General features: G+C 35.6%; 3 protein-coding genes across 7 annotated transcripts in view; 1 reads left to right on the forward strand and 2 right to left on the reverse strand.

Annotated features, from left to right (window-relative positions):
• The window catches only part of LOC134839524 (large ribosomal subunit protein uL11-like), a 359,274-nt gene that overhangs the window by 172,007 nt on the left and 159,692 nt on the right, over positions 1–27,575 (reverse strand). The gene's annotated exons all lie outside the window — the stretch shown is intronic.
• On the forward strand, positions 626–15,690 carry LOC134840344 (sodium-dependent proline transporter-like). Its single transcript, XM_063856106.1, has 4 exons — positions 626–887; positions 1,382–2,227; positions 13,996–15,050; positions 15,381–15,690. The coding sequence occupies exons 2-4, from the start codon at positions 1,563–1,565 to the stop codon at positions 15,620–15,622; spliced, it is 1,962 nt and encodes a 653-aa protein (XP_063712176.1). The 5' UTR covers positions 626–887; positions 1,382–1,562; the 3' UTR covers positions 15,623–15,690.
• The window catches only part of LOC134839247 (uncharacterized), a 38,369-nt gene continuing 34,588 nt past the window's right edge, over positions 23,795–27,575 (reverse strand). For all 5 annotated transcript variants that reach the window (XM_063854739.1, XM_063854738.1, XM_063854742.1 and 2 more), the window contains 2 exons: positions 25,675–25,881; positions 23,795–24,495 (listed from right to left, as the gene is read on the reverse strand). In XM_063854739.1, coding sequence (XP_063710809.1) covers positions 23,895–24,495; positions 25,675–25,881 — 808 coding nt within the window. In that variant the 3' untranslated portion in view covers positions 23,795–23,894. The remainder of the gene's footprint in view (positions 24,496–25,674; positions 25,882–27,575) is intronic.

The raw sequence follows: 27,575 nt of genomic DNA on the forward strand, positions 1-27,575 counted from the left end.
GTCTTGATTGAGTTTCGTTTAGGAAGGTGTTGATTATAAATTTCACGAGGCTCAGATCATCAGTTTTTGCTCCGACCACCAGGGAATGAATTAAGTAGCATGCGAATGAAGTGGGGAGGGGGAACTTTTCTTCTCAATTCGGTTTGCGTCCTTTCTCTAAATCGCTTCTTTTCGCACTACTTGACAGCGTTCATTTTAAGGCCAGACATCGTAAATATTTTGTTCTAAAAGCGCCTTTGTTGACAATTTCTACTATTGTTGAGGTAGAGCTTACAAAACGTCAAATGGTCGTACGCTTCGAAAAACCGTTCAAAAATGCTATTTTCTACACAAACTTGTCTGTTGATTTTTAGATTTTCTCTCACATTATATAAACTACAATTTTATGAGAATTTCATAAAGTTTTGTACGAAAACAAAAATTTTTTGAACTAGTGTAATTATTCCACATTCCAATTTTAATTAGCAACGGATTAACTAAGCAAAAATTTTAGTGGGGTACATGGCTATCAAAATTGATAACTGCAGCAAAACGCAGAATTTACGGGGGCTAACTTCAATTTCAATGAAGGTACTCAACTAAACAGAAGGTATGAACAATCAATTGGCTCTACAAGGATTTCCACCATCCCCGGATACAATTATTTTACGAGATATACCTGAGTTCTCAGATTAAAGAAGGAATTCAAATTATTAAAAATCTGTTGAAATTCAGCCGACCGCATCGAATTTTATATAAGTTTGGTTAATAATTAATGAAAAGTTTATTGCAACTATTGCACCAAACAAAATTTGTCGAAATAGGATCCGTGCAAAAAAATTTTTTTTAATTCGGAGTCCAAATTTTACAACTTCCTTCCGTTCAAAATAACCCCGGCAAACAGAAAGGCAAGTCAAACTTATAATCGCTCAAGAAAAACTCATTATTATTTGAAGAACTTCCTGCAATGCTTTTGTTCTGATAGTTTATATTTTGAAAGTAATATATCAATGAGAAAACTGTTTTTTGTTATTTTTTTAGTTTTGACAAAACTTTGTATTCAGCAAAAAAAAATCAATAGAATAGGAAACGAATCTTGAAATGTACATGTGCTCACTAAGTTTCCGGCTACTTTTTCCTTATTTATAAATTATTTTTGAGAAAAATATATTTTTTTAAATTTAGCATGCATCAATTAATTCAAAGTTTCATTTATCAATGTCAGCTTGAAGCTACGCCACGACGAACGTTTAATTTCATGACTGATTTGATTGCCAAACTGATCGTGAAAAGCGATAATCAATTATGGAAGTCAATATAAACAAGGAGAGACACTTTTCCTAATGCCCCTAGGCTGGCAATTACTGCAAATTTGATAGCGTTTACCCTTTAATGTTTTCAGCAGTCAAATTGAGTTGCAACCGCTATTGTCCCAACTAATTTCACCACTGATCTATGAAAACTTCGTTTAAATAACACGCCGATCACGCGAAGACTTATATTTAAAATACCTGCGGATCAAACGAAGACAAAGAAAGAAAACAAAAACCTCAGGCAAGATATCTGTGGGCAATTAACAAACTATGGGGGACAACCCAAACAATGCAGAAAACCCGCAACCCAAAGGCCAAAATTTAGACTGCAACAACGGAATTGCAATTTTACACAGCAACTCAGCTATGCTTGATATAACAAGCACGACTGACAACAACGAAAATAATAAAACCAGTGATAAAAGTTCGTACACGACTATCGAGAAACAACCAAATACGAATGAGCCTGACACGACCGAAGAACGAATAGAGCGCGGTCAATGGGGGAACAGAATCGAGTTCTTCCTCGCAGTTGTCGGATTTTCAATTGGAGTTGGGAATGTATTTCGATTCCCTTATGTCTGCTACAAAAACGGAGGCGGCGCTTTTCTGATTCCTTATTTCATTGCGCTGGCTTGTTGTGGTATGCCTTTGATGTTCCTGGAACTAGCTTGGGGTCAGTTCAGCAGTGAGGGTCCAATCACAGCCTGGTCCGTATGTCCTCTTTTCTCTGGAATCGGTGTGTGCGCTTGCACCATGACAGCGATAGTGATTCTCTACTACAATGTTATCATGTGCTACAGCGTGTATTACATGTTCGCCTCTTTGACCTTCGGAGAGGTGCCTTGGAGCCATTGTGGTGAGATTACGCCCACAATCTGGACCAATGATATTCAGAAAGGACAGCAAATATGCGTGGAGCCCAGAAATGACGAGTAAGTGCACATTTTAAGCTGAACACTTTTGGATCAGCCAATAAAAAGAAAAACTACTATTACGATTAAGAGTTTAGGATCTTGACGTAATCATGAAATTGATTGTCTATCAAACTCATTGAAACTTAAGTTCTCATTGATAGACAAATTCACTTAAATCATTATAATATAGTTAATCGTCCAAATAACACTCCGAAATCAAATAACATCAGGAAGCTTTGTTCAAAAATGGAAAAAGAAACGAAAAATTGGATTTTTTTATTTTTTTTATTTGTTTTCAATCGGACTGCTTAAAAATAGGGAGAAACTTTGTATTCAGGTGTGTTTTAGTTTTAATTTTCTTCTTTTTTTTGTTTTCCGCCCAAAATTCAGCTACCACAAGTAATCATCATTGGAGTGAGTTGAGTGATATATCACATTAAAGCCCTTTGGTTGTGATTTGAACAACATTAAAAAAGTTCCTAAATTTTTCTGAGTGTTGAGAAAACCGGTTAAAATTTTGATGAAATTTTTGAAACACTGCAAACAAAATTGAAAGAATGTTTTCCCTATTGATTATATTACTATGACTGTCGAAAACTCCTAAGCTCTGATTTTTCGTTCAGATCCTTTTATCACAACACGCAGAAAAAATGACACTAATTTGAAAAAAAAAATTTTTGTGTTTTTTAAGACTATCGGAACATTCTGTGCTGCTTGTTAAAAAAATTGGCTTTTTTTGTTATAAGAGAACTATGATAACGGGCAGGAACTTTTAAAAAGCTAGTGCTTTTTTCCGCCTAACATAATGAAACCCAAAAAATTCCAAGAAGTCAGACGTGGTATTGTATCAAAATGCTGATTCTTTGAGATTCAGATTCCAAAACAAATTTAAAAAACTGTCTGTCCAGAAATGAAAAAACTCTCATTTGCTTAGCTATTAGATCCTCTCATTATGATTATTCCATTTCGTTTTACAGGAAAAGGGAAAACTCGAACTCTTTTTTTCACTAATTTTTTTTCGAATTCTTTTCTTCATTCATCAATGCCGGAACATCTAGTGCAACTCCAAATTCGACTTTACAAAACTTGGAAAGAAGTAACTGGAAAGAATCAAACAATTGTAAAAAAAATTGATTGTCAAAAAATTGAATGTGAAAAAATTGAATAATTTATTTGAATTGTTTGAAGGCGATTGCCCGATTGATAAGAACCATAAGATAAAATGTTTAAGCACCAAAAACATATTTTTGTGTGGGACTTGTCAATTTTTGAAATTTCATTTCTCATTGTTGCACAAATTTCACAACCGTTTTCTTTCAATTGCTGGAAAACTGAATCTTTTAAGCAGATCACCAAATATCACAAACTTAACGACCAAAGAAGTATTCAATTCATGATGATTTTTGCGCAGTTTGACAGAAACTTTTTTCGACTAATCTCCATAAACAAACTTTTAATGAAAAAGCGCAGTTTTCATTTCAGTTGAAATTGTTGGCGCTTCCCGTTGTACATATAGGAATTGTGTTTTTTACTGTTTTATGGCAAAAAAAATATTTGGAAAATAAACTATTTGAGCTTACATAAATAGTATACTGGAATATGATTATGGTATAATCGGTAAAAAAAAATAATCAATTTCTTCTGAGAAAAATCAAGTTATGCATTGAGAAAGGCCCCAAAGATAGTATTACTTACAAATGTACTAGAGGCTACAAAAACAAACCATAACTTTAATTGTTGTGATTGCCGAAGAACATTTTGTGTTGTATCCTTCTATTGAAAAACATCAGAAGTAGCTGTGTGATATGAGACGAATCCTTTGTGTCAGAAAGACCAAAATTCCAAAAATTGTGTCAGTCAATCATAATTTGGGATGCATATTTTGACTTTAAAGCGAGAAAATCAGTCAATTTGAAAATCGGAAGTACAAGAATATTCTATAGCTTTTGGCATTTTGGCGTATATCTAGATGATATTTTTGTTCCGAGTTTCGAAGAAAACGGAATATTCATGCTCGGTGTGATTTTTTGTATTCAGTCAAGTCCTTCCTGAGTTCAAATGTAACAAGACTGCTCGTATCAAGGCGAAGCCCTGAATGTTCCGACTGCCTTTTATGGTTTATGGAGCAGCAGTAAAAACATTTAAAAATTAAATGAAATAAAATCAAGCTAAAATTTTTTTTTGAAATTTTTTATGAAAATCATCCCCCACACGCCATATAAAATACAAAAAGATAGATTTCGTTCCTTGTAACAAGTCAATTATGCCAAATAAGCTTCGTTCAACCAATTTGGAACGATTTATATGACGGATTAAATCTCCGCTTACGCGTTAATAGCGCGAATTATATCGTTGATTGTCCCAAATTGGTCAAAATGGCTAAAATGGCAATCTTCAAACCTTCATAACTTTAGAAAAAATGATCACAGGTGAAATATCTTTTCAAATTTAAGCTCAGGACAACAATACCTTTTCAATGATATCAAAAAATTCCGTCAAAAAAGGCTAGTTAAAAAGTCGAAATTTGTCTGAAGAAAAAAAAAACCCACCCCGAGCACAAATATTCCGTTACTTTTGTATCGAAAGTCGGAACAAAAAGATATCTCATCTCCAATTATTTTTTGTAAAGTTCTGGGGGTTTGAAAATTGCCAAATTTTCTATAAACTGCACTAAATTATGCGCGCTTTGAAGAGTTAATTCATAATGCTGAGAACGTAACGCGAATTATTAAGAAAATCGTTCCCAATTGAATTGAGGCTAGCTAATTGGTTGCATTAATTTCGTACGACTCAAAAACTTACACTTTGATATTGTCCGAAATTGATAAGTTTGCAATATTTTCTTTTCCCAAAAACTTCGATGTGAATTATGGGACAGTCGGCACATTCAGGGCTTTGCCTTGATATACGAGCAGTGTTGTTTATTAATTAATGCGGCTGCCTATTCAAAAATTTAAGTTGTAAGGTTACCTGTATCAAAGCACTGCCGTATATGTTCCGACAGCTCAAAAGGTGCTTGTAATTAGTCATCTTCCTAAGCAAATTAGAAAATGACAAAGTTTGAAAAAGATTTTCAGACTTTTTTCGAACAAAATCCCCATAAAGTACAAATTGATGTGATTTACATCTAGTATGGTTTTGCTAGTCCCAAATATCTTGCCTCAAATCAAATTGGTGCGATTTCTGAAACAATTTTTGAGCCAATTTAATTCTGCTCACGCGGTAATTGAACAAAATTAACCCAAACTGTGAATTGTCTCAAATTACCCAAGTTGACATCATTCAAACCACCTTAATATAGAAAAAACAATCACTGGTGAAATATTTAATTTGTAAGCTCAGAACATCAAGAAGTTTCAGATTTTTTTAAAAACTCCATTTAAAACTGGCTAGCTAAAATCTGAACTCGTTTGAAGTAGAAAACTCCGAGCACAACTATGCCATCTTTTCTTCGAAAGTCGAGTCACTACAAAAAACCTGCTGGTATATCAGCGCAAAACTCTGAAAATTTGCACTGCTCTTTAACTGATCTCAATTATTTTACGACCCAGAGATTTTGTTCAGCTATAAATCTGACTGTTAATATCATTTTTAAAAGTTAAAATCGAGTACTACAGGGAATTAAAATGATCAACTGGCTTGCCTCAATTTAGTTTGCCTAATGTCATTTGCCTCATCCCGTTGTATTTTGATAGAGGGATGATACCGTTGTATTTAAATCACCACGAGTAAATAATTTGCGTTACGTTTTCAGCAGCCTTAGAAACAATCATCAAAATGGACATAATTAAAGTTTTTGAAAGGCCAATGAAAATATTGACCCCATGAGTTTAAATGTAGATTGACGTTTGACTCCGAACAACTTTTGAATAGTTCATGGCTTTGTAAAATGACAATTTCGCCATTTTCTGAACTAATTTAAAATAGTTCAGAACATGGAAAAATTTTCAATTTACAATTCCAGGAATTTTTCAAAAAATGTTCGGATGTCATACCGCTACTGCAGTAGCAGTATTTATTATACGTATGTACATCTAACCTCTGGTGCTCAATCATTATTTTATGGTATTCTCAAGGTCATACGTAAGTGTTGGCACTGAGGTTAAGCGAGAGATCAGAGTACTTACCAATGATCTATCTCTCAGTACATAAGAAACCAAGAAAAGAGAAAATCTAAACTCAATATTCAGAATACAGTATTGAATTACAACTTGTTTTCAATTGATATCGCAACGCATATCACATGGCGCAGCCAGCAGGATTCGCAGCTCAAGACAACAGAACGGATATGGGAATTCCGGTATTTTGGGCATCAGCGAATCTAGACCCTCCGTGGCAATTCAAAATTTGGTTCGAACAATTTCTCATGGCGGTTACGGTCAAAGAAAATGTGAACCCAGAGATTATTTTGGAAGAACCAAAAGACATATTAGAGGAACCACCACCACGCCCGGAAACGCCCAGGGAAGGGGAGAACTAAGATGCGAGAAACGCTAGGATTCTTAGAGATAAATTAGCAAGCGACAGAGTAGTATTGGAGAACGAAGAAAGAAAAACAAGAGGCCCACGAGTCGGACACAATGTTTTCTACAACGAAGTACAAAAGAAACTGGTGTCACGATTATTTCTATCTTTGGGCACAGAGGGAAAGAAGAGATTCCTACAAAAGAATCCGCACGCAGAAATATCGAAAATGACGTTCAGAGAAATAACAGAGTTGGCAGAAGTCTCATTTCAAAAGGTAAAATGTGTAACATACGAAAGATACAAGTTATTTACGAGAATGCAAGAATCTGGAGAATCTCTAGAATCATTCCACGCAGCACTAACTGCCCAAGCTGCTCGTTCAGAACTGGGGACATTGGAAAATGAAATAGTGCGAGACTTGTTCATCTCGAAAATGAAAAACATGACATTGCAGGACACGTTGACATTCGAAACTCTGAATCCAGAGGAAGTTCTAAAAAGGGCTATAAAATTCGAACATAGCAAGTTAACCACAATGGCATTCCAAAACACTAATGCTGCGGCTACAGGAGGATCAAGTAGCAATTACACATCGGGTGTGAGAATAAAACAGGAACCTGTAATGGCAGTTCGAAATTTGGGGGGGAAAACCAAAACTCCAAATAGAAGAGAAACAAATAACAGACAGAATAATAACAAAACTCAAAACACGAAAACAAAACCATGTAATAGATGTGGAAGGACGTTTGAACAGGGACATCTAAAAAACTGTCCAGCGATGGGGAAGAATTGTAAACACTGTGGTAAACCAAATCACTTAGCCAAAATGTGCAGATCCCAACAAGTAAGTGAAGTTGCGGAAGATTCGGAAGGTTCGGTAGAGGAATGCGACCAGATCAGTGAAGGTGTTGGGTCATGTAGTGAATTTGAAGTTATGTCAATACAAACCTACCAACCGGAAAATGAGCGAGTTTCAAAATATGTGAAAGATCGAATCAACGAAATGAGAAACAACACAAACAGAAAAGTGATACGAGTTCAGAAAATAGATTCTATTCGCGATCCAACATTGAATCGCGTAAAATCATTAAAAGCCATGGTACGAATAGATAACCAGATAATTCAATTAACAGTGGGTGGACACTGGAAGTCCTGTTTCATTTCTTAACTGGGCAACGACAAAGGAAATCATGGATAAATCAAACAAAGTGAGATTCATACCGTCCGACAAATTGAACTGACAAACCAAATTCGTGGATTACAACAAACAACCGATCATTATCCTGGGAGCCCTGAAAACCAATCTGAGGTCAGCGGGCTGGGAGGTAAAGGGCGCAACCTTTCTGGTATCAGAACGAAAAACTAGATGCATCATGGGATTAGATCTGCAAGGACAAGTGGGAATAGTGACTACACAAAGACCGGCGCCAAAAGAACTCACCAGGTTCGACGTGCTCATGTGCGAGCAGTCAGAAGGTTGGAAAGAAAAATTTTTCACAAAATTTAAAAACTTATTTGAAAAGCAAGGCATTTCAAAAAATCACATTGCCAGTTCAAAATTCAAATACCCACTATGTCCGATTCAAGAAAAGGGGAGAAGAATTCCAATTCACATACAAGATAAGGTCGAAAAAGAAATTGAGAAGTTATTGACAGAAGGTCATATAACAAAACTTGATAAATGTACAAGTGATTGCTTTATCGCCCCGATTGTGATAACAGTAAAGAAGGACGACTCAATAAAATTGGCAATGGATGCAAAATCAATCAATAGACAATTGTTCAAAAACAAATACCAAATGCCGAATGTAGATGAACTTATTGATGGGGTAAGCCAGATTGTAACTGAAAACAAAAAGGGTACGCTATATTTTTCGGTGTTAGATTTGAAATATGCGTACAGTCAACTAAAATTGGCTGCTGATACAGCTAGACAATACAATTTTAACATTGTGGGTGGAAAAGCAACTGGAACTTACAGATTCTTGACAGGGTTCTACGGTCTAGCAGATATGCCAGCTGAATTTCAAAAGGCTATGGATAGAACCATCAATCACGCTAAAAACACGTTCTGTTTTCTGGATGACATACTTATTGTGTCAAAGGGAAGTGAAATCGAACATGCAAACTTAGTAGAAGCAGTACTAAAGAAATTGGATGCGGAAAACTTAGCACTGAAACTCTCAAAATGTGAATTTTTTAAACAAGAAGTGAATTGGCTGGGTCACCATCTCTCAGAAGAAGGGGTTAGACCGAAAATCACTAAAACGGAAGCCGTAGTAAACTTGAACCAGCCGAAATCCCTAAAACAACTAAGGTCATTTCTAGGAAGCATAAATCACTTAGCTAAATTTATACCTAACGTAGCTAGTCTGACTGAAAAATTAAGACCACTTCTTAAAGAAGAAAATCAAAAGAAAAAGTTAAAAAACATGAAACTCCCGGTGAAAAAATTCGAGTGGGGGGATGTTCACACAGTAGCATTTAATGCTATAAAAGGAGCTGTGGCAAATATTACGAAAGTGCATTATTACGATGCAAATCGTGAAACACGAGTTAAATGCGATGCTAGCCATGATGGGCTAGGGGCTACTTTAGAACAACAAAATGATGAAGGGTTGTGGGCCCCAATTTCGTTCGCATCCCGATACTTAAATGCCCAAGAAAAAAAATATTCAACAAATGAGTTGGAATTATTGGCAGTTGTTTGGGCAGTAGATAGATATAAACACTACCTTCTGGGGAAACCATTTACCATCGCAACTGACCACAAAGCGCTTATAACGGCATTGGATGTTAATCAATCGAACAAGACCTACCAATCACGTTTAACCCGGTGGGTTGACCGGTTACTGCCATATCAGTTCAACATAGTTCACATTCCGGGGAGGGACATGGGCATAGTTGATTATTTATCGCGTGATCCTTTCAATGATCCCTGGCCCGAATCAGAATTAGACGAAAAGTTTGTAGTAGCGACAATAAACTCTTTTCATGAAGCGTTCGACTGCTGGAACAGTAGGCTTAAAGACTCAAGATCGCTCAACCGGAACGAAAACGTTCTAGAATGTTCTAGAAGGAATGTTACGAAACAGTCATCAAGTAATGGTTGCTATAGCAACCAAAACGGTCAAAATCGAACAAGGCTCGACCGGAACGAGAGAAAACAGTTTCCACGACTGCAAAAACAGCTAATCACAACAGTTCAACAGAAACAAATCACTTTTTCGTCAAATCAACCCACTAAACAGTCAGTCTTAAATAATTGCAAAATCAAAAAACGACCAGTAACGAGCAAAATAGAAAAAACAGACTCAAGGATCGAGATGTCAGAAAATAAAAACAGAGCATACGACTGGTGGTCGAACTCACCACAAGACTGGCGGAATGAGGAGCGCGAAGAAAGCATAATGGACCCAAAGTGGAACCGATCACTTTCCACCAATAACGAACTCTCGGAAGAGGAGGAGATCACAGAGACAGTCCAACGCACGAGAAAAATAATACGAGGAGGCAGAAAAAATAGGGACAGTTCAGACAGCGAAACACGTCATGCACAACGAGTAAAATGGTCGTTGGAACCGGAACAACAACGAGTAGCGGATCAAAGACTGCTCTCATTCTGGCAGTTAATAGGCGGAGAAAACAATGTTCAGGAAAATCGAGAACTGGTGGCTCATACCCAAGAAGTCAGGGACAACTTGGAACACGAATCAAGTTCAACATCGCCAAAACCGAGCGCATCGACGGAACGAAAACTCAGTGAGGTGAATGTAATAGAAGTAGACCTGACAACCACAGAAGAGGCGGAGAGTGACGAGGAAGTGTGCTCAATTCAACCGCCAAAGGGACTAGGAAAAACAGGACTGCAAAAGCAGCAACAAGTGGAGACCCTGGACAATCTCGCAAAACTGTTTGACAAAAACTTGCTAGCAGAATTGACCACAGAAGACACGTGGATGGACCGCCTCAGGAGAGTGGTAGAGAGAGAGGATAAACAAGGATTCGAATTGATGGGACCCTATACAAATCCGTTGTGGTCACAGATGGCAGTTCAGGACGACTGCATCTTGGTGAATAATCGGCTAGCAGTACCAGTTCAACTACGACAAGCTGTCCTGAAGCGAATCCATCGAGGACACCCAGGTCAGGAGGCTATGTTGGGAGCAGCGCAATATCTGTGGTGGCCACACATGAATAAGGACATCGTAAATTTGGCAGAGGAGTGTGTGTCGTAGTTGTCCCAGATATGGTAAGAATGTAAAATACCTTATTTCGAAAAATTCGTCAAAACCATTGCCACTGCTCACGCAGCCGGGACAGGAGGTACAACTAGACTACGCGGGGCCTATAGAAAACCAAAAAGGAAAAAAATCTATCTTTTAGTAGCTATTGATCGATTCTCAAAATTTCCATCAGTGAAGGTTACAAAATCCACAAGTGGAAAGAGCACAGTAAAATTCTTGAGATCATATATCGACACACATGGAGTCCCTGAATCAATTCGATCGGACCAATTTTCAGGATTTAAGGGAAAGACTTTAAAAAAATTCTGTTCGGAACTCAATATCGAGCAAAAATTCTGTCCGGTGGGGGATCACAGAGGTTGTGGTTTGGTTGAACGTACAATTCAAACAATAAAAAGAAGACTGGGAGTAATGATGCTCGATGAAAATAATAAATCAATCAAATTATGCCTCAGCATTATAATGAGAGACTTACGGTGGAACAAGCAGAAAACAATTCAAGTATCTCCGTTCCAAGCACATTTTGGCAGGCTACCAAAAACAGAATTTAAAATTGTGAGGGATAAATTTTTAAATAATTCTGATTCTTTAGACCAACAACACTTGGAACGCTCAGCACTGACTGCTTCTCAAATGAAACGAAGAATTGATCAGTCGAGAGAGAATCTAAAGATAGTGCGCAAGGGACAACTGAGCAGGGATACAAGCCCACTGCACAAGCAGCAGATGACATCGGACAGAGACAAAGAAAGAGCCAAAGCCCTAAAGGAATTGTTGGAAGCGAACGCCCGCTGGAACTACGAAAGAAGGGACGCGGCTAAAAATGACATCCGGAAATTAGTGGACGAGACAGGGCAACTAAATCCCGATCTCCGAAAGGAAATGATCTACTCTTGGGAGAAGGGATTTGTGGAGGACAAAATAGAAAACCAATGCAAGTCACCAACCAAGACTATACTTCGAAAGGACCCTCTACGGAAAAGCGGACAAGCCTTAACCAGGCCACTAAAGGGGAAAATCGTTTCAGAAACGGACTCAACAATTAGGACATCAGCCGGTTCGATCTATAGGAAATCGGATATAGCTCAATCAAAAACGGTACTGACGCAAGAAAACCAGCGAAGCACGAGTAAAAGTCCATCGTCAGAACCTACCAAAAAGTTTAAGCGAGTCAGCTCTCCAGAACGACTAGAGGAGCTGGGATCAGAGGACGAACTTCAAGGAGAAATGGAAATCGCTGATACAATGAATCCGATAGAGCGCTTTCAGAGGAGCCAAACAATAGTCACTTCAAAGGAAACAGAAGCCGGGGGAGGCCTGAATCTTGCAGTCAAAAGAGCAAAACCCAATTTGGTGGGACCAAAACTAAATACTGAGGAAAATATCACAAACAAGCCGGAAAAGAGCGGAAAGGAAAAGAAAGGCCGAAGCAAGAAACAACAGGGGACAAATCAAGCTGCGACTGCAGCAAACTCAGAGCAAGAGAAAGCAACATCTAGGCCGGAATCAGACACAGTAGATACCAAAATTCAGTCAAGTTCTACGCCGAAAGCAAAACAGCGTCCGAAACTGAAACGCATTGACTCTCACACTCCTCTTGAAGATATCGTGGACACATTTCACAATCGAAATTTGGCACCGTCTGAATGGGAGAAGTACGCGGACCAATTGTTAAAAAGAGGAGTGTAGCGAGTTGCGGATGAACTTCGAGAAAATCCTCAACAAAGCTCGGAACTGGACACAAACTTCGAACCACCACAAGGATTCTCGGACGAATCAAGTGCAGAAGAGTCAGGTATTAGACGAAGTTCGAGACAAACAAAAAACAAAGAACCCAAACGATTCGGAGATCCGATAAAACATTCAATCAAAGAAATATCTGAAAACCTTACAGGTAGAGGTCTTCTAAAGGAGGCACTTAGACAATACAGAAACCAACTGAGAGATTTTAAAGATCGGGACGACAGACCATTAGAATCGAAAGTGCGACGACTCGAAAGACATCTATTTATGCGAAAATTCGGATATGCTACCTTGGATGAGGGAGTCGATTGGAACCCGAGTTGGGAAATCGAGCTGGAGGAAAACTGAAAAATACATAATCCAAAATCGTCAATTACCAGAAAAACAAAAACTTTTCTTTGAACTGAGTAAATTAAACTCTTTAAATAAATTATCCTACTGATGTTGTATAATTTATTTCTTTCACCGTGGGGGGTGTGTCATACCGCTACTGCAGTAGCAGTATTTATTATACGTATGTACATCTAACCTCTGGTGCTCAATCATTATTTTATGGTATTCTCAAGGTCATACGTAAGTGTTGACACTGAGATTAAGCGAGAGATCAGAGTACTTACCAATGATCTATCTCTCAGTACATAAGAAACCAAGAAAAGAGAAAATCTAAATTCAATATTCAGAATACAGTATTGAATTACAATTTGTTTTCAATTGATATCGCAACGCATATCACATCGGAGTAAAATTTCAATCTACATTTAAACTCATGGAGTCAATGTTTTAATAGGCCTTTCAAAAAATTTCGTTAACAATAATTATTTCAACCGCCAAACTTTGTCTGAATTAATAAAAAATCACTCCAGTGTAAATTTTTTGTTGCTTTCTTGGAAAACCGGGACAAAAACCCAAGAATTATTGGTCTTATTAAAAATTATGAAGTATCTTTTTCTCTTTTTTCAACTATTTTTACTCATTTCTTGTATAATAGCATGAAATTTAGTTTTAAATGAAAGTTGAGCCCAAAGATTGTAGTTGTTGCATAAAACGTTTATCGGAGCACAAATAATTTTTGACACCCAAATATGACCAGAACAACTTTCAACTTAAAAGTTAAAGTTTGTTTTTCTAGTTGAAATAAAAGTTTGTGGCATTAAATTTCTACCTGCTTATTAATCACTAAACGCTCCTATATTTTGCTTTCAAAAAACTATGCAGAGCTAAAACAAACGAAAGTTTGGCGTAAGTTGAAAGAAGCATTTTGAACGATAAGAACAAGCAGTCGAAAATAAACCACGATTTTTTTATACTTAACAAGATATCTCATTTTAGGGTCAAAATATGGAGCAATGTGTCCTATATTACCCCTGCAACCAGCTACCTGGTCAACGATGTCCTCGATCTCTCCTCGGGTCTGTGGGACTTCGGACACATCCAATGGAAACTGGCGCTGGCTCTCGCTTTCATCTGGGTTGTCACTTTCCTCTGTGTTGTCAAGGGAATCAAATCCACCGGAAAAGTTGTTTATTTCACCGCTACATTCCCTTACTTTATTTTATTCATACTGTTTATCAGGGGAATTACACTCGAGGGAGCCATGGTTGGGATTCGAAAGTACCTCACGCCCGATTTCGCAAAACTGAGTGATTTAAATGTCTGGGCTGACGCTTTCCAGCAAGTGTTTTACTCTATGGGTCCAGGATGGGGCGGACTTTTGACCTTTGCAAGTTTTAACGACTTCAACCACAACATTCAAAAAGACGCCATTTTAGTGACTATGGTCTCGGCTTTCACGAGTTTCTTTGGTGGTTTTGTTGTTTTTAGTATTCTCGGATTTCTCTCGTATTCCTACAATTCGCCGATAGAGAATATTGCGTCAACTGGGATAACAGTCGCGTTCGAAACTTACCCCGCAGCTCTCGCTCAAATGCCGTTTGCCCAATTTTGGTCGTTTATATTTTTCTTCATGATAATCATTCTCGGACTTGACAGCGAGTTTGGAATGTTGGAAGCTCTCATCTGCGCTGTCGTAGACTCATACCCGAACCGACTGCACAAATACAAAATGCATATAACAGCTGTAGTATCGATGCTATTTTTTCTGACCGGGCTTATTTTCGTAACCCAAGGGGGGATGTTTCTAGTCACAATAATCGACACCTACTTCGCTATTTTCGGACTGCTAATCGTGTGTTTCACAGAAAGTGTCGTATTTGCATACATGTATGGGTATAATAAATTCAGTATGGACATTGCAGAGATGCTAGGGAAGCCTCCGAGTCGCTACTTCCAGGCCATGTGGTGTGTGGTCACGCCCTCTTTGATTGTGTTCATACTCGTATCTCTCTTTCTTAAGAGTGGGGGATCAACTCAGATGGCATACCAGGGTAAGCATTTGGTTTTTCTTCGCCAACTTCCGTTAATTGAATCTTTTAGTAATTATTATATAGTCAATTAGTCTATGACACTGCGTAATCTTTATGGAACCTGAAAAGTACATAAGCAAAAGTTGGTGAAAAATTAAGAATCCTTATAGTCAGGCAAGAGACATTTCAAGGATGTGAATGTTATTGATTGATATTACTTCAGTTAGCATTCGAGAGTTGAACAGCCTTTTTGGGATAATGTAATGCAGAATAAATGCTATTCATCGAATCATTGAAGAATCTCATTGCATAAAACAATGATTGTTGCCAAACTTGATCACGTCCTTTCAGGCCGAGTGTTTCCCGAGTACACTTCGATGTTGGGCTTGGGGATGGGTTTCTGTGTCGTGCTCATTGTACCGGCTGTCGGGCTGGTCAAACTGGCTCTGAACAAGTGGGACTGGCGTCCCCTTTTGAAACCAACAAGCGACTGGGGCCCAAAGTCAAGAAGGGTTCGAATCCCGGACACCGCAGCCAAACTTTCAGAAAGTGCGGTAAAACTTCAACTCAATGCGGAGACGAACGATTGCTAACTATATTTATGTAACATTTTTGTTATAAAACTTCATTTAGTGTGGGCTATAATTAGTTAAAAGATAGCTCGAACTCGAATTAGATAACTGTTAGTAATAATTTTCATTTTGCCAAAACAACGGAAACTTTTTATTTGCTTAAATTGATGAAAAAACTTTTAATGTTTGTAGCCCATACGCCGATGGTTTATATTGTTGCTAAACGCAAATTAGTTTAAATTCTTTGAATTTCAGTTATTAATGAAACAATTGCAATAATTTTTTAGAAATCGAATGTGAAATTAATAATTTGTATCTGTATTATTGTTAATTGTAAATCTTTGTAATTCAATATTATTTTACCTACTGCGCTAAATTTAAATAGCAGTTTTTGATCATTTTTTTCTATCTAACCGGTAACAATAATTGCGTCAATTTTTTTACTTGACGTAAAAGTATTGACGCAATTTCTGATAACTTAATTTCGCTGAAGTTCGAACAGTTCAATTTAAATGTTTTAATTCTCATTTGTCGTCCTAATGTAATGTCGTCTTGTGTCCTGTTGATCTGTTGCTTTATTTACATAGCAAGAGCATCTATTTTGAGATTTTTTCCAAAATTTTCAAACGTTTTCACGTCAAAAAACGCAGTTTGTCTGACGTTCCTCGGATTTACGAGCAGGATTTGCGGAGGGCGACAGCTTTTTTTTAATAGTGGCTGCCAAACTTTTCCAAAGGGTCCCCCATTTGACTTATCTAAAATCGCCTGCGGTGACAATACCAACTAGTCTTGATGGAGCGCGCGCTGACAATACTAAGTTACTGCTATCAACAGTACAAATAAAATTGTTTCATTACTAACAATCATTACTGTTCTAAAACAGTATAATCATGCGCCCAATCATGCTACTCTGCTGACTAGTTGGTACAACTTTTCTTATAAGATAAAAGTACATTTTTTCAATTTTCAACAACCTAAGTAATTCTGTGCTGCCTATACTAAGTTTTATCAATCGACTGAAAACTACTAAACTTTAACTTAACATTCACAGTGATGGAAAGCAGTACAATCAGGTGATCAAAAAAAAACATTTGACAAGTTTGAAAAATTCGATGTTTGAAAATAACCTTTTAACGCAGAGTTTTCTATTAAGAAAAATTATGATAAGACATTGCGCAAAATCTCAATCATTTAGGATCCTAAAATACATTGTTATGATTTGAAATGTTGTAATTCTCGAAAAGGAAAAACTATTACAATAGGAACTCATCATAACAATAACAACAACTAAAACAAAAACACCCCTTCAATTCTTGTTTTATAGAAGCTTCAAACACAAAGAGTTTGAAGCTTCTATAAATTACTTCAAGTCTGATCACAGCTATCCTCCATCAACTATGATAGATTTGATTAAAATGTATATCCTGGCCAACTTTGGAACAATAAAATCACAGTATCAAAATATTAGCTGAAAGTTAGTGCACCGATTTCTGCTGAGCTATCGGCTTAAATTCGCACAAAAAAACCACCGGCAAATTCTCATTACGAGGCCAAACTGTGTATTTTGTGAATTGTAAGCGGAATCCGCAACAAGGATGTAATCCTTTGTTCTTCTTTTGTTGTCTCATTTTTTAATCGTTCCGACAAAGTTTTATCATGTTTAAAGATTTGTCTCTGGAATCCAGGAATATACAGACACAAAATTGGCCTCGTAATGCTGGCGAAAACAGCCTGTCTGATTGGAGCATTTTCCACTGAATCCAGACATGGGTTAGGTTATTCAAACACAATTCTATAATTCGAAAAAAAATATGAGGCGGGAAGAGCAAAGCATTTTTTGCCGAACTCTCAAGTTGAGAGATTTGGTCTCTAAAATCTAATTGCTACCTTTTTCTCAATTTTAATTTTTTCAAAAGCCAAGTAAAAATCAAAAGCAGAGTGAAGCATGCTTTGCTCATACATCTGAGTTTTTTGCATCTTAAGTAAATGAAAACTGAAAAAAAAACATCTCAAGGACTTCTGAAAACACCAAAGATGTTTTCTGATGATTCAGTTATCTCAACTATTCGCGATAAAAATGGTCCGCAAAAAAATTAACACTGTTTTGAGAAAAAAAAGCGAAAGACTAATAAGCTATAGGGCTGGGGGAGTAACCATTTTTCATTTTACTGAGGAGCGCAAAATCATAACACTTTTCAAATGTACAACCTCAAAGGAATTTCAATTTTTTAATGTCTCGACTATTTTTAACAAACAGCAGAAACAGTTTCTAACTACAGTTTACAAGTCGCCTGGTTTGAATTGACTCATTTTTGTGAGCCCTGCATTGTTTGAGCCAATTGTTTGAATGAAAAATTGATTCTAAAAATAAACATATAGTACGCGAAGAATTTCACGAAAATATATCAGCAGCGCCACAAAAAATAATAAAAATAAAATTAGATTAGCTCACTAAAATTTAGAGTTGCTGGATATGGAAAAGATATCTGAACAAATTGAAAATAAACGGGTTTTCCCTAAAAATGTTTTTGATTGATATTGGCTAAACAAAAATTGTGCAACGGAAGAATTTTACGATAAACGTTATAAAAAATGGAATAACAAGAATTAAAAATCAGTGTCATTTGGTTTTTACCTATAATTAATTAAAGTAAGTTTAAAAGTAGTGTAATTGGTACCAATGAAAAATTTGAATTTCTGCAGCAACAGAAACAAAACACAAAGCTATATTACAAAAAAATGGACGGCAAAATAAAATCAAAATGCCATTGCTAAGAAACGCAAACTACTAACTTCAATTTCTAATGGGAATATTTTAGGGGCGAAAAAAATGGAGGCAAAAAACTGGGTTTGTAAATTAAAAAAGAATTTCAAAACAAACTAAAGACACAAAATTTTAACATAACTGAACAACCCAAAAAAATTTTTTTGTGAGTATGTGAAAGCTGTTGAAGCCGTTTATTGAAAAAACAGCTCAGAAACTGAAACAGTTCAGTTAATTGCATAGGTATTGAACATTTTTTTTCTCGCAAACTGTGCAGAGTTATCAACTGAATTTCAAAACAGTAATTTTTATAAAATTTATCAAAAGAAAAAGTATTAATCAATTTTGAGACATTTGTGATAAACTGCTTTGCTTCTTGTCTTGTTTAAAATAAATGGTCATCTGTGCAGTCTTAAACAGTTGACTATTATTTGAAACCAGACAAGAAGCAAAGCAATTTATCACAAATATCTCAAAACTGAAAAAATACTTTTTTTCGAAGAAGGAGACAAGCCACTTCTAGATTTGTAATTCTAGACCTAATTCAGGAACTTATGATATTGAAAAATTGTTTGGGAGTTTCTAGACCTATCTAAGTGACTTATGGTAATAAAAAATTGTTTGGGAAAATTTTACCGAAAAAAATTATCAGTTTCTTGTACAAACTTAAAGTTTTACGCAGATTTTATTTTGGATTTTGCAACAAACAATGGGATTTCATAAGTTTGTGTCCCTAAAAAATTAGTTAAATATACATTAACTAGAGATGGCTGGCTGCCACTCCACTGTTCTAGCTTACAAAAAAGCACAAAGTTAAAGTTGCTGCTAGGTAAGTAACTGGGAAAAAACTTGGATCAAAATTTTACCTTCGGACATTTTAAAAACAACGAAACAACGAGTCCAATCATTTTCATTTTTGAGTCAAACAGGTTTTTCTCAGTTTATCTGTTTTCATTAGATTTTACAAGCAGTTTATACAAGCAACAAATGAATATAATGGTACATTGGTATACGCAGTTGCCACTGAAAACGCTCTGATAATTTGCGACTACTACAGTTTTCCTTGAATCAATGTGAGTTTGGCGCAAAAAAAAACAAATGTAACGACAAAACGAAAATCACAAAATATTTGTTCAATCGGTTTGTTGAATAATTTTTTCCGCATTGGAAGGACGGGGATATGCAGATAACCAAGTGATACTTTATTTCAAATCAAAATTTGGACAAATCAACTAATACAACTAGAACAAAAAAATTAATAGAAATCAAAAACTAAATCAACCTAAAATATCAAAAAAATTAATCACTGTACGACTACAGACACGATATATTTGTCTAAATAATTTCAAAATGAATTTCAGCAAAAAAATTTCTATTGAACCTAAACAGTATATAAACAACCTGATCCATAAAATAAGAGATCTTTATTTGATTGGTTGCAACTTCTTTTTAAATTTTTTTGGCTATAAAGCGTTAATGTTTTTAGAAAAAAAACTGTAATTAGTATACCATAAAAAAATATTCGTTTCAATTGGAAGCAAATAAAACAAAAAAGTAATCAAATCTGAACTCTAATCTCAAAATTATTCCTTACAAAACGGATCAATGAAATGTAAAATAAGTATACTTTAAATTTCAAAATTTGTAGTTATTTTTTGTAATGCGCAATATTTTTTTTCTGGTTATAGAGCACATAGGTTACCCAATTCGGTCTAGACAAAATAGTCAAGGAAAGAAAATTTTCAGCTGAACCTCTAGTGATTATATATCATGTTTATCAGTGTATTTTTTCAAAATTTGTAAATCACTTACTATTTAGATTAAGTAAAATTTTTAAGTCAAATTTTAAGAACAATTTTGAACTAGCATGTTTTTTGTTTGATAGAGTGTAAGCATCGTGAACATTTTTAAAGACAGTTTATTTTGTAACTTCCAAAGATTACAAAAATTGAATGCGCGTTTTGAGAGAATGGGCTGAGGCATGATAAAAGGCGTTTTTAGTTGTGATTTGGATTCACGACCGAAGCTTCTAAAAGTTTGTCAAATTACTGTCCAAGAAAACTCGTAGTTTTTTTCAGCATTAGTTTTTATCTACTATCAGTATTCCAAATTGAGTATTAATTTTTTGCATGTGGATTATACATAAAATGCGCCACAATCTATGAATTTTTCTATTCTGCTATTTTCTCTTGCGTTTCTCAGTTTGATTTCACTGTATCTCCCCACATATATTGGATCTTTTTTATTGTCTTTTGAATATGAACTTTGTCTCTGTAGTAACAAAAATTTGGGCAATCCACTGTGATTTGTCTGAAGCCTTAGAATCAGTTGTAATGGAATTCAGAGGCGAAAATTTTCAGTTTTGTGTAATAATTTGCATCCAAGCTATAACTTGGTATTTTAGAGAAAAACGCTAAAAACGTACACTAAAAAAGCTAGTGCAAACTAATAATAAAAAGGTAAGATTTTTTCACGTAATGCATCCCCTCTAACATATATTTCTCCCTGATAATTTGCTCAGAATGAACGCTTTTGCTTGATGATTTTAAACTAAATTGGGCCAGCTATAGCGTTTGCAGGCATGGTTTCCAAAAAAACTCAAAAGTTTTTTTTCTTTTCCCTCCGAAGTCGTATTAAGATTTTTTCTAAACCGAACATTGCTTCAGAGATAACAAAAAGCAGTTGAAATATTCAAGGCTTTGCCTCGATACGAACAGCCTTGTTTAATCTTAAATTTCAATTTTGTCATGTTTTATGGTCGCAGGTTTTGTTTTTAAATTCAGAAAATTAACAAAGTTTTTTTTCTCTCTATTTTATCCCTTCAAAAGCTACGTCGTTAGGAACAAAAAACATCATTAGCGTCTTGTAATCTGATAAAATGATCAAATGATTAGCTTCAATTCAATTCGGAACGATTTATTTCTTCGCTTACGGTGGTTGAAAGAACAGGAAATATTGCACGTTAATTATCCCAAATTGGCCAAATTGACAGTTTTGAACCATCATAATCCATAACAAATAATCAAAAGTAAGTTTTTCAAGTTGAGACCAATTATTTATCATACATTAAATAAAACAAATCTTTTGTGAGTTAAACAGTTGCTGTGTAAAAAAATTCAAAATTTTTTGAACGAAAACAAAACAAGTTATAACCCTTGACAGAACCACTAGTAACTTTTGATCTAATCAGAAACCAACCGAATATAAATCGAACAAAAAATGTGGTGACAAATTAAGTTCTCAAAATTTGTCGCCGCGTATTCCGCAAAATTTGCCATATTTTTGACCTAATGAGTTTCCACGCATCTTTAAGCAAAAAATTACAAAAAAAGCTGAAATTGTAGCATTTTTGTGATCGTTGTAAAATTGAAGCAGAATACAGGCTTAAATCGATGTTTATCTAGATAATCAGTAAATAACTTTTCTCGAATTTTTCCTCATAGTTCAAACGACTGGTCATCAAAGAGCAGCTAAAATTTTTCGGAGATTCCATTTTTTGCATTAAGTTTGAATCGCAATTGTCTTATATTCGTATTTGTAATATTTTTTGAATTGCATTCAACGTATAAAACTCATGATTTTCTCGCAGGTAAATGACATTTACATGTCAAAGTGAAGCCGAAAATTTTTTGATTGCTGTTTTAATTCTCCAAAAAATATAACGCTAACTAAATAATTTGACAAAAGAATGTGAATGAATAAATGCTTTTATAATTTTCGCAACTTTTCTGCACCTCCGATTCATTGTCATTCTGCATCTAATGGAACTGATTAGCTGGCTTTTTGATGCTATTTTCATTTATGTGTTGACTTTTAACTTCTGATGATTACAGGATGGCTCGTATTTAGGCAACACCTGAATTTTTCTACAGCCCTATGACGTCTATGAATCAGTTTTTCATTGAAAACTAAAAATTTTTTTGTTTTGTTTTAATTTTTTTTCTGAACGTTTTATCCCCGCACGCATTAACTAATGTATAAATTGATGCCGATAAAGTAACGTGCTGATAAAGCTGAATAGCTTGCCCTAATTCCTTTCGGAACAATTCCTAGGACGGCTTAAATAGCCACTTACCTGCTGATAGCACAAAAAGGTTGCGCGTTTTTGTTCTAAATTGAACAAATTGGTTAATTTTAAAAACCCCATTCAGTTTTCTGAAAAACGATCACAATTGATTTTTTTCAAAATTTGCACAGAAGAAAAAAATTATAAAATCCCGTTCAGAAATGAAAAAATCCAAACTGAGCATGAATATTCTGGACGTTTTTTGAAAAGCGCAACTAAAAACACATCAAAATTTAGTCAATCAATTTATTTTGTTTTAATCTGTTTCGAATCTACTAAGTTTCATAGAAAACAATAAAACAACTGTTATCTTCTTATATTGCAATTGTGGGAATCAGTATTTTAAATGATGCAGGTATTTTTCAAAAACCATTGTTTCAATCACAGAATTTGGTCTAATGATAAATTGTTTCAAGCATATAAATATTGCACGACTTTCTTTTAAAAATGGGATAAAAATTCAATTTGTGCTCGGGGTATTTTTTTCCGGACAAGTTTCGACATTTTTTTTTACAATCAACCTTATTGTTTTAAGCTCACTATAAAAAATATAATTCACCTGTGATTCATTTTTGTAAAATTTTAGTGGTTTAAAGACTGCTAATATACCCAATTTGGAACAATTAACGCGTGATACATTTCGCGCTGTCAACGCGTAGGCGTCGATTTAGTCGTCTTAGAAATAGTTCCAACTTGGTTAAAGTAGACTATTTATCATAAATTATACATCACTGGGAGCGAAACCTATCTTTTTGTATTTTATATGGCGTGTAGGGGGTTGATAAAAAAATCCCAAAAAGTTCTGATAAATTTTTTTTCAAAAACTTCTGATAATTTTTTTCATTTTTTTTTTGAAAAACAATTCAATTTTTTTTTCGGCGAAGGCTACTTTGAAGACCTAAGAAAAGCTGTCGGAACCATCAGTGTTCGCCCAAATACGAGCAAGCTTGTTAAACTTGAGACTCGTGTGTTTTCTCTAATCAAAACTTTGTTACACACTTTTCTTCTGTACTACCAATTGTCAAACAATATTAAATGCAAGGGAAACAATAAAGAGCATTCTGATGGTTTCATTTTAGCAGCTCTTCTCTATGTTTGCTGAATTAAAATTTTGGACTCTTCAGTTTTTCCAATGAAATCTTCGCTGCCAATATATACTAATTTCGTGGGGATTGTACCTGCCAAAAACGCAGTTTTTTACTCAAAACATTCAAAAGTGTTTGAGAAATCTTCGGATATTTATTTGGTTTACAACTGACTGTGTCCTAATTTGGCTGAAACTGGCGTTTTCACAGTTTCATTTTGATAATAGGTTACTCAATAGGAACAAAATAGAAGATAATATATGTATATTATGAACAGATTCACGTAGAAAAACATGGTAAAATTAAGATATAAAGCGATACCAAAAGCAATGATCGATAGTAAACTCTACATTTCAGCAGGAACTAAAGTAAACAAAATCAACAAGTTGCTTCCAAGCTTTTTTCGTGTTCATCAGCAGAGAAACTTAAACTGCCACATGACGATTTCGAGCGAATAGGCGTTCTCAATAGAACATTTTCAGCAGCTTGTCGCAGTTGGTCCCGCCGACCGCTGCTGTCGTTCTGACGGGCATTGTTGTCGTCCGGCTGGTCACTGAGACTGTTGTCCAGGAGACCTTCCCCGACATCGCGATGCCCGGCGCTTTGATCTCGAAGCTCCTCTAGTTCTCGTCTTCGTAACTTCTCCTTGTTAGTTAAATCTGCACAGTAGCTGTCCCACAGTGACTCGTGGTCTCGTTTCCATTTAACTAAACCTCGTTCATAGACGTCCATTTTGGGTTTGCGGACATAAGTCTGTTTGATTTTAATATCTGTCTGCCAGAGAAGATAAAGGATGACCATGATGTTGAAAAAGAGTCCAATTCCTGTCAAAAAGGGTCCGGGGTAGCGGAGGAAGTAAATGAAGTGCACAAGTGCAAGGGTTGAGACACTATCGGTGGTTGCCCTCGCTATGACCTCGGCACGTGACCGGGACCAGCAGAGGTCATCGTCCCAAGAGAGTGGCTTGAGACAGAAGAGGCTGAAATTTTTCTATTATTTCTGAAAACTTCAAACTTATTCGGACTAATAAAAATTCACATCGCAGTCTTCAAAATTTACTTTTTTATACTTCTTTCCATGCATCCCCATAACTTAAAATGCAATTAGGCTATTTCCAATAACGTGCCAATGAAGGGTGGCAAACGAATGGAAAACTATTAAATTGACCTGATTTTACGGGGGAATACGCAGACTAGCTTGAAAAAATAACGACTCGTTTTTTCAATCCTTCATACTAATTTCCAAATTGTTCCAATGGTTCCTCCTTTGGGACTATTTCACGACAGACATTTCGGGCTGACCAATTCTAAAATTTTGCTCATAATAACTACCTTTGACAAGCACGCGCATAAAAAGTACTCAAAACAGTATTTTCAAAAACGGCGCATAAAAACGGTCATTCTCCGGTTTCAGCAGAGCTCAAAAAAATGTTGCAAAAAACCGAACAAAAAACTTGAAAAATTTTGATTAAAAACTTAACTATTTGGCGAACTCCACACATTGGCATCTTTGAAAAAGTGATGAGCAAAGTTTTCAAATGACATGATTGCTAGATTTCGTAATGCGACAACTCGCAACAAAAAAAGACAACTCGCAATAACAGACAACACGCATTAAAACCGAAATTCTTAAGTTATAATTTAATCTTCACATTTTGTCTTTTGTTGTGAGTTGTTTTTTGTTCCGAGTTGTCGCGGTACCGCTACATATTACACCTGTCATCAGGATCTGATCTATGAGTTTCTCGAGGGTCGAAAACTTTGACGACCTTTTTTTAGGTCGACCAAATTGATTTTCTGAGCTCCCCAAATCATTATAACGACCATTATTCTACCAAACTTTCTGGAAATGTTTGAATTTTGAAAAAGCAGGCCCAAAATAACGTTTTTAGGCACTTTCTTGGAAAATTTTGAAGTTTTGACGCTCCCCTTTCTAAATTAAAATATATGGCGCCGAAGGTGCTTTAAGAAAAACTTTAGGGTCAGCCAGTCAAATAGGATATCTCAAAAGAGGTACAAGGGGGAGAGGGCGTTGCCCCCACCACCACCCCTAATCCGCTACTGCCTGTCATGACTAATGGGAACAATTTAAGTGAACCGGTAGCACGAATATTAAGTACAAGATGTTGAGAAAACAACGACCCGTGTGCTCCACCCACCTTGCGATGGTGACAGCGATGCCTACAGACGCGAGGATGGATCCGCCCATGATATTAGGAAGGTGCTGTTTGAGGAGCTGGAAGAAGATTCGTTTGCGCATTCTGCACTCTTGTTTGTCCATGTTAGAAGTGTCCAGCTGGAACAAGTAGGTCACTTTCCGCTTGTGAGTTCGCGAGTTGGCTGCTAGACCAGAGACGTTTGCTGCTCTAAATAGAAACAAACGATATGATTTTCAGAGTTTTTTCTTCCATCAAAATTGAATACTTTATTTTGATTGATCGGTCACATTGATAATATGCAATGAGTCACTTTTTTGTGCGCCGAAATCAGTCAAAAAACAAAACAAGGTCAGACCAGTTTTTCTCGACACTGATGGAATTTTTTGTAATATCTTTTCAAACCCAAATCACGAATGCATGGGCTATAAAATGGTATCACACTACAAGGTTTCTTTGAGGTATTCAAAATTCACACTGAAAAAAAGCCAACCTTAAGGCAGCCAGTTGCTTCCTCTCTAGAAGTTTTGTCGGAACAAAAACGGAGACCATTTACGCGTTATGCATAGTAGAAAAAGCGCGCATTGCAAAACTACAAAAAAAAAACGTTGTTTTTCAAATTGCCGTTTGTTGTGCATGGTGTGATGATAGAACTAAAGAAAATTAGTGAATAAGGCATAATCAACTACAGTTGTCTTCAAAAATTACTTTGAAAAATTATACAAAAAACTCAAAATAGATTTCAAACTTTTTGCACTAACCAAATTTTATTTCAAAATTTTTCATTGCCAAGTAAGCGCCAAGCGGAAGATCCCAAAACTAGCTTACGTTTTAGTAAAACCGTTTTACTGACACAAAATTGAAATCAAAGGAGTTCATTTTTTTGACTGAATGTGAAGACAAGCTTTCTTCCAACAATGATTTTTTTTCTAAAAATTTTCAATGGTTAAAACAACGGTTATTTATCCAAAAGTAATTCGATGAGTAAAATAAGTGTAATCAACGTTTTGTTTTCAAAACCTCATGTTGAAGATATCGATTGTTCAAATAAACAAAAAAATGTTAATTCGGCAGCGTGACATATGGCAATCTGCTAATTTGGTCAAAACAATGCGCATTTTCTAACTTTTTTCAATGCAGTGGCAACACTATGTACCGCAATGATTCGCGCTCAGAACCATCCTAGTCGTTTTTGATCTGATATCAAAAGTTATGTTAATTTTGAGATGCAGGGTTTCTTTATCATGAGCGTTTCAAGAAAGATCAAAACTTTTACTTCAATAGACTAAATTGTTCCGATAGTTTGCTCAAAACAAAAGCTGCTCGTTTTCCTTTTGTCACTGTCTGCAAAATTTGAGTAAATGGTTGTTCTTTGTTCTTATTTTCGAATGGCGAAAAAAAGCCAAAAAAAACTCAGGTTGGACGTTTTTCACGATTGGGCAGTTCTCGTTAAATACGATTGATTGGGAAATTGAAGTTTTCACGGAGCCTATAACAAACTTTCTTGGATAAGTGAAGCATAGTCTCACAAACATCGTTCAAACACCTCAATTAGTAAAAGTTTCTGCTAGATGCTGCTTTTTTTTACTATGTACTACACAATAAAAAATATAATTGAAATTTTCAAAAATAGCTTAATTGTACCCGCATCCAAGTTTAGGCGTAAATAATCGATTATAACGGATTATTACGATGATTTTTTGACAATTATAATCGATTATAATTACCAAAATTAGGTCCTTAAGGGATTTATAATTGTTTATAATCGTGATATTTTCCAAGAGATTATAATCTCTTATAATCGATTATAATTGATTACAGTTCTTACTAAAAACCCTTAAAATCAATTATAATCGATTATAATCGATTATAATATCTCATTTTGCCGAAACTTGAGAGATTAT

This window comes from Symsagittifera roscoffensis, chromosome 2 (genome assembly GCF_963678635.1).
Source record: "Symsagittifera roscoffensis chromosome 2, txSymRosc1.1, whole genome shotgun sequence".
Lineage (NCBI taxonomy): Eukaryota > Metazoa > Xenacoelomorpha > Acoela > Convolutidae > Symsagittifera > Symsagittifera roscoffensis.

What these genes read in the sequence shown, in the direction of transcription:
- LOC134840344 (XM_063856106.1), top strand. Translation starts at nt 1,563, where the DNA reads ATGGGGGACAACCCAAACAATGCAGAAAACCCGCAACCCAAAGGCCAA. An exon ending in GTGGAGCCCAGAAATGACGA is followed by an intron (nt 2,228 to 13,995) that starts GTAAGTGCACAT and finishes ATCTCATTTTAG; the next exon opens with GGTCAAAATATGGAGCAATG. An exon ending in AACTCAGATGGCATACCAGG is followed by an intron (nt 15,051 to 15,380) that starts GTAAGCATTTGG and finishes ACGTCCTTTCAG; the next exon opens with GCCGAGTGTTTCCCGAGTAC.